The sequence below is a fragment of the Sorghum bicolor genome, chromosome 5 (genome assembly GCF_000003195.3).
Source record: "Sorghum bicolor cultivar BTx623 chromosome 5, Sorghum_bicolor_NCBIv3, whole genome shotgun sequence".
In the NCBI taxonomy this organism is placed as follows: domain Eukaryota; kingdom Viridiplantae; phylum Streptophyta; class Magnoliopsida; order Poales; family Poaceae; genus Sorghum; species Sorghum bicolor.
In genome coordinates this window covers 62,790,726-62,798,679 of record NC_012874.2, presented here as the reverse complement: position 1 = coordinate 62,798,679, position 7,954 = coordinate 62,790,726, and the positions used below count along the sequence as shown (strand labels likewise).

The window sequence follows — 7,954 nt, the reverse complement described above, 5'->3', positions numbered from 1 at the left end:
ATGAAGACCGGGCCTCCGCACGTCGCCATGCTCGCCACGCCTGGGATAGGCCACGTGATCCCGCTCGCGGAGCTCGCCAAGCGCCTCGCGTCTCGGCCCGGCGCGACGGCGACGCTCATCACCTTCGCGTCCACGGCGTCCGCCACCCAGCGCGCGTTCCTCGCGTCGCTGCCGCCGTCCGTCGCCTCGCTCCCGCTCCCTCCCGTCGACGTCTCCGACCTGCCCCATGATGCCGCCATTGAGACGCTCATGTCCGAGGAGTGCGCGCGCTCACTCCCGGCACTCACGGGCATCCTCTCTGAGCTCAGGGAGTCCACCCGCCTCGTCGCGTTCGTCACCGACTCGTTTGGAATTAAAGATGTCAATGGAGGCCCGCGACCCGATTGATATTTACTCTATTAGGGTACCAATATGGAGTGAAACCAATACCTATGGGTACACAAACGGAGCAAACCCTTCACCCATTGGGTATGCGGGTATGCGGACTTCTATTAGGGTACCAATATGGAGTGAAACCAATATCTATGGGTACACAAACGGAGCAAACCCTTCACCCATTGGGTATGCGGGTATGGGAACGTTCTAGTAGTCTCCATACCCATTTACCCATGGGTGAAAAATAACCAGCCCAAAACTAAAGAAGCCCACCAGCCACGAGTGAACCGGCAGCCCATACACTGAACCCCTATGTAGTACTAGCAAAGTACTACTCTCTACTACGTAATTTGTATGGACAATGAACCATACTTATGGTGTTGTGACTAATGGTTGCAGCAGAAATTATTATGTTGGTATTTGCTAGGTATATGGTGAGGTGGCTATGTGACGATGCTTGTGAATTGCTACTACGTGACTGGTGCTTGTGAATTGCTGATGTTTCGCGGGTATGGGTGACCCGTCGGGTCTAATTTACCCACTCGGGTATGGGTCTGGGGAAATTCCTCCACCCATCACCCTATATGGGGATACCCGTGGTGTCATATTGTTGTCACGGGGATGGGTCTGGAGAGTTCATACCCGATGGCAGTGGCGGAGCCACCGCCCGGCCACCCCGGGCGGCCGGCCGGGCTCGTGGCCAAGTTCATAAAGAAAATTTCTTTATATCAAAGTAGATTTTTATAATTTTCTAGCTAAATATTCTTATACAATAAATTTTGTCCGGTCTCCTAAAAACTTCTGGCTTCCCTAATGGATTTACCCATTGCCAACGCTATTCGGAATCGGCTCCTTCGACGCCGCGCGGGACGCCGGCGTGAGGAGGTGCCTCTTCACGCCCATCAATCTGCACGCGGTATCGCTCCTCCTCCACCTCCCCGAGCTCGCGGCCTCCGTCGCCGGCGAGTTCCGGGACCTCGCCGAGCCCGTGCGGCTGTCCGGCTGCGTGCCCATCCCGGGCCCCGACATCGTCTCGCCCCTCCAGGACAGGTCCAACCCCTCGTACATGGTGATGGTGCACCTCGCCATGCGCCACCGTGAAGCTGATGCCATCCTGGTAAACTCCTTCGACGCCGTCGAGCCTGAGGTCGCCAAGGTGCTGCGCCAGCCAGAGCCCGGCCGGCGGCGGCCACCTGTGTACCCTATCGGCCCTCTAATAGTGCAGCAGTCCAATGGCACCACCACCAACACCGTTGCCAACGGCGGCGTGCCTCCACACTCCCTGGCCCCGCGTGCGGCTTGCCTGGAGTGGCTCGATCATCAACCTGCCAGGTCGGTCATCTTCGTCTCGTTCGGCTCCGGCGGCGCAATACCCAAGGAGGAGATGCACGAGCTCGCGCTTGGCCTGGAGCTCAGCCGGCAGCGCTTCCTCTGGGTGGTGCGCAGCCCAAGCTACGAGGGCACACTCAGCGACAACTACTACGATGCGGAGAGCAAGAAGGACCCCTTCGTCTAACTCCCGGAAGGGTTCCCGGAGAGGACCAAGGACGTGGGTCTCCAGTCTCCTGGTGCCGTCGTGGGCACCGCAGACACAGGTGCTTGCCCACGGAGCCACCGGAGGTTTCCTGACGCATTGAGGGTGGAACTCCACGCTAGAGAGCCTGGTGCACGGCGTGCCAATGGTGGCCTGGCCCTTGTTCGCTGAGCAGCGGCAAAATGCGGTGATGCTGGCGGAGGGGGCAGGAGCGGCGAACCGGCGATACGGTTGCCGGAGACGAAGGATAAGGAGGCCATAGCAGCGGTGGTGAGGGAGCGGTGGCTGAGCTGCAGAAGGCTGCTGCAGAGGGCCTGCGTGAAGGTGGCGCCGCCACCATGGCACTTGATGAGGTGGTGCAGAAGTGGGAAGCTGATGCTGCCAACTAGAACGTGCCCGATCGGGAATACAGAATTACAGAGTACCTAGCAATGCTTTCCTCTACAAGCTTTTGTGTCCACAGTTTCAAGTCCAAGCCATGAGTTGTCAGTGTACATGTTCTTGAATCTGCATTTTATATTTTATATATCCATCAATTAAGTGGTTTGAAAGATTCGAAGGGAGGGATGGCTAAAGCTTTGCCGCTAAGAAAAAAAATAAAACAGAGCAAACCCGACGCTACTCCCTCCGTCTCAAAAATATTATTATCTTGTTGGATCCTCCGTCTTATTAAAATTTTTTTATAAATATTATTCATTTTGATATGACTTATTTGATTATTAGAAATGTTAACATTTAACTGGTGTTAGTGGTAGACCTCTTTCCATACGTGATCATGCATATGTGTTGTACTAAATATAGAGCATAGTCATATATTAGATCGTCTTTGGGCCTTTGTACGGTGAGCATAGTCATAGATTAGATCCTGGTTTTTGGGCCTTTGTACCGCTGTAACAGCTTGTAAGCCACGGTGGGGCTCTTCCCACCTTCTATTTAATATGCAACCCTCAACGACAGGCATCACGTTACAACCATTCAACCATTCTTAAGTTTAGGAGAATCGTTTGTTTCTTTATATATTATTCTCTCATACTTCACTAAAGCAACATATTATTCTCATACAACAGTATCCTAATTAAATATCCAACTAATTTAATATTTGCTTATCTGAAATTTATATCTTTAAATTTTTGTAGTAACACGCGGGAATTCGTCTAGTAATTGGAATGGACAACCCTTTCTATGATGACACATGTCCTATGGGCATATTAAGAGGACAAAGATCCAGTAGTAGTACATATCTCAGGCATTCAAGGGGCAACAAGGCTATGTTTAGTTGGTGAAGGAAAAAATTTCGCGACACTGTAGCATTTTCGTTTGTTTGTGGTAATTATTGTCCAACCATGAACTAATTAGGCTCAAAAAATTCGTCTCGTAAATTTCGACCAAACTGTGCAATTAGTTTTTATTTTTGTCTATATTTATTACTCTATACATACTTGTAAAGACTCGATGCATGTGATGGGGAAGTAAACAAGGCCCAAATGCCTTGGATGAGAGCCTATATTTTTTAATCACCGTACCTATGATTTTTTTTAATATATACATGCCATCCCATCAGATTGCTAAGTAGCTAGCAATAGCTTCATTATAGATGTACATTTGGCCCGTTAAATTTGGCCCGGTCCGTGGCACGGCCCGGTCCGGTGTTTGCGGGCCACGGGCGGCCCGGCCCGTTGCCGGACCGGGCCATGGGCCGCACCCTCGGCCCGCAGCACGGTGCTGGCCCGGCCCGGTCGGCCCGTGGCTCGACATGGCCCGCTCATTTTGTTCTATATGTTGTGATTTTGTGCTCTTTCTCTTTTGATATAACTTGTGAATTGAGATATGTTTTTGCTTGAAACAATGAAATTGTATGCTGCTTCTTTCATATGTTGTAATTTGTGAAAAAAATTGACCTTTGTTAAAAAAACTGGTAAATTAAGACATGAGATGCTTGTTGGGATGTGGGCCGGCCCGGCCCGACCGGACTGAACGGGCGGCACGGGAAAATGGCCCACGGGCCGGACCATGGGCCGCACCCTCGGCCCGCAGCACGGTGGTGGCCCGGCCCGGTCGGCCCGTGGCCCGACGTGGCCCGCCCTGTGCTGGCCCGGCCCGGTCCGATTGGGCTGTGTACATCTATAAGCTTCATTTAGTCATCCCATCGGTTGCTAAGAGCAGTAGTTTAGCAGCTACCAGTTAGAGGGGTAATGTCCGAATGATCACGGACGTTGAATCCTTGCTGGATGGTCGGATCCGGTGCTACACTGCTACTGCATCTGATTCTGATCTAGCCATCTAGGTCCCTCCAATGATTATTGACATGACCACACAAATGAAGATCAAACAAAGAAACGACCCACTGGTCCTCTCTGTAAACTTAATCCATGCATACATTCCTTGTTAAAAAAAAAATCCATGCATACATAAAACTACGTACGGGAGATTCAATTCAAGAACATACACAACTCATGAAATTTGGTCTTAAAACTGCAGACATACTCTGCTGGGCAGAGCATTGCAATTGCAATGCTAGGTGTTCTCGATCGGGCACCTTCTGTTCTGCTAGTTCGCTTCATCAGCTTCCCACTTCTCCACCACCTCGTCAAGCGCCGTCGCGGCGGCGCCACCCTCACGGAGTCCCTCTGCCGCAGCCTTCTGCAGCTCCGCCACCTTCACCCGCACCATGCCACCTTTCCCTTCCCCTGCCATCAGCTCCCTCACCACCGCTGCGATGCTCTCCTTATCCTTCCTCTCCGGCAACCGTATCGCCGCTCCTACCCCCTCGGCTGCCAGCATCACCGCGTTAAGCCTCTGCTCGGCGAACAACGGCCAGGCCACCATCGGCACGCCGTGCACCAGGCTCTCTAGCGTCGAGTTCCACCCGCAGTGCGTCAGGAAACCTCCGGTGGCCCTGTGTGCAAGCACCTGCGTCTGCGGTGCCCACGACGGCACCACGAGACCCACGTCCTTGGTCCTCTCCAGGAACCCTTCCGGGAGGTAGACGAAGGGGTCCTTCTTGCTCTCTGCGTTGTAGTAGTTGTCGCTGAGCGTGCCCTCGTCGCTGGGGCTGCGCACCACCCAGAGGAACCGCTGCCCGCTGAGCTCCAGCCCGAGCGCGAGCTCGCGCATCTCCTCCTTTGGCAGCGCGCCGCCGGACCCGAACGAGACGAAGATGACCGACCTCGCCGGCTGCCGGTCGAGCCACTCCAGGCACGCCGCACGCGGTGACGATGGTGGACCATCAGTTTCGCTTCCGACGAACTGCCGTATGAGTGGACCGATAGGGTACACAGGCGGCCGGCCGGACTCTGGCTGGCGAAGCACCTGGGCGACCTCGGGCTCGACGGCGTCGAAGGAGTTGACGAGGATGGCGTCAGCTTCACGGTAGCGCTTGGCGAGGTGCACCATCACCGAGAACGAAGGGTTGGACCTGTCCTGGAGCGGCGAGGGAACGTCGGACCCCGGGATGGGCACGCAGCCGGGCAGGCGCACCGGCTCGGCGAGGTCCCGGAACTCGCCGGGGACGGACGCCGCGAGGTCCGGGAGGTCGAGGACGAGCGAGAGCGCGTGGAGGTTCATGGGTATGAAGAGGTAGCACGTCCGGACGCCGGCGTCGCGCGCGGCGTCGAACGAGTCGATCCCGAACTGGTCGGCGACGAACGCGACGAGGCGGCCGGTGGCGGTGGTGGCCTCCCCGAGCTCCGAGAGGACGCGCGTGAGCGCGGGGAGGGACCGCGCGCACTCCTCGGACATGAGCGTCTCGATGGCGGCGTCGGACGGCAGGTCGGAGAGGTCGACGGGCGGGAGGGAGAGCGACGACACCGCGGGCGGCAGCGAGGCCAGGAGCGCCCGCTGCGTCGCCGACGCCGTGGACGCGAAGGTGATGAGCGTCGCCGTCGCGCCGTGCCGCGACGCCAGGCGCTTCGCCAGCTCCGCCAGCGGGATGAGGTGGCCCATCCCCGGCGTCGCCAGCATGGCAACGTGCGGCGGAGGCCCGGCCTTCATGCTCGCTCGCTCGCTCGGTCCCCGGGGGTCTTTTCCGAGTGGTTTTCCCGGTGTTTGGAGGCGATGGGTGGCTCTTGATGCGCACAGTGAAGATTGAGAGTTTTGGGTGCAGGTGTGCTGCGTTTTATACGCATGAAGAGGTGATCAGTGCTATACATTACCTACACTACACGAGTAGTATAATTTGGCAAACTTTTAGAGATGTTGTTAGTCAAAAAGCTACACTGACTCAGCTTTAAGCTCAACCAACATTTGCTTATTACAAAGCTAGTGTTGTTTGTTTGTGTTGGTTACAAAGCAAGTGTTGTTTGTTTGTGTCGGTTGAGAAGTAGTAGTAGTAGTAGTTAGGTGTGGGCGGAAGGTTCCCGGGCGGCCGGCCGCCGGAGCGCCGGAAGCATGCATGGGCGGCGTTGATAACATTATCGTGTGGAGGCTGGAGGGTCCTACGGCGGCAGCAGCCGGCAGGCTGGTGGTGCGCTGCATATGGCCGTGCGGTGGTTCAGCAGAAGCTTCGGTCGTCGTGACATCACGCGTGACCGTAGTCACGGCCGCCACATGCACGCATCTGATGGAGACTGATGTAGCCTTGTTTTGTTTCCAAAATTTTTCAAGATTTCCAGTCACATCGAATCTTGCGGCACATGCATGAAGCATTAAATATAGACGAAAACAAAAACTAATTACGCAGTTTACCTGTAAATCGCGAGACGAATCTTTTGATCCTAGTTAGTTTATGATTGGATAATATTTGTCACAAACAAACAAAAGTGCTACAGTAGCGAAATCCATTTTTCTCAAACTAAACAAGGCAGTATTGATGACTCTGGACAACCGTACTCGCCAACATCAACACTAATGTCCGTCCAAAATGTCATTTCACAAATCTAAGACCTTGTTTACTTCCACCCAAAATTTAAAATTTTTCAAGATTTCTCGTCACATCGAATCTTTAGACGTATGCATGAAGTATTAAATATAGGCAGAAATAAAAACTAAGTGTACAGTTTGGTCGAAATTTACGAAACAAATTTTTTAAGCCTAGTTAGTCCATGGTTGGATAATAATTACCACAAACAAACGAAAGTGTGTGAAAATTTTCACTTGAGAAACTAAACACGGCCTAAGTAGTATATGAAGAAAAATAGCAATTTAGTTTTTCTGGTACCAGTTGCAAAAGATGCGGACCATGGACATTATACTTGAACTAGTTGCTCTGGTACCGTTAGAATCTTAGGAGGCACCAACTAAAGAAAATTACTTATATTAAATGTTTTTTCTCTTCACTATTGTTCTAAAGTAATAGCTATAATAGGTACTCTATAGTCTGTATTCAGTTTTGATAGGAGAAAAATAAATTTTAATTATGGAATCTAGCAACATGATGACCACACCTTGTTTACTTTCAATTTTTTTAAATAAACAATGTAACACTTTTGTTTTTATTTTACAAATATTATCTAATTATAGATTAACTATACTCAAAAGATTCGTCTTATAAATTACAGACAAACTATGTAATTAGTTATTTTTTTATTTATATTTAATGTTCTATATATGTGCCACAAGATTTCATGTGACGGGAAATCTGAAAAATTTTGCAAATTTTTTTGGGAACTAAACAAGGCCTAGTCCATATGTGCCGCAAGATTTGATGTTACGAAAAATCTGAAAAAATTACAAAATTTTTTGGAAACTGGCCTTGTTTAGGCCTTGTTTAGTTCCAAAATATTTTACAAAATTGACACCGTAGCTATTTCGTTTGTATTTGACAAATATTGTTCAATCATGGACTAAATAGACTCAAAAGATTTGTCTCGTCAATTTCGACCAAACTGTGCAATTAGTTTTTATTTTTGTCTATATTTAATACTTCATGCATGTGTCTAAAGATTCGATGTGACGAGGAATCTGAAAAATTTTGCAAAATTTTTTGGGAACTAAACAAGGCCTAGATGTGAAAACTTTTTGCATTTCGCTACTGTAGCACTTTTGTTTGTTTGTGGCATCAATCATAGACTAACTAGAATCAAAAGATTCGTCTCATGATTTACAGGC

At 50.9% G+C, this 7,954-nt stretch overlaps 1 protein-coding gene and 1 pseudogene across 1 annotated transcript; one reads left to right on the top strand and one right to left on the bottom strand.

Moving 5' to 3' along the window:
* Nucleotides 1-2,298, top strand: LOC8061728 (annotated as a pseudogene).
* Nucleotides 4,232-6,103, bottom strand: LOC8061727 (UDP-glycosyltransferase 72B3). The gene has a single exon (XM_002449659.2). The coding sequence runs from the start codon at nt 5,897-5,899 to the stop codon at nt 4,457-4,459; it is 1,443 nt and encodes a 480-aa protein (XP_002449704.1). The 5' UTR covers nt 5,900-6,103; the 3' UTR covers nt 4,232-4,456.

Coding starts and splice junctions, on each gene's coding strand:
- LOC8061727 (XM_002449659.2), bottom strand. CDS start 5,899: ATGAAGGCCGGGCCTCCGCCGCACGTTGCCATGCTGGCGACGCCGGGG.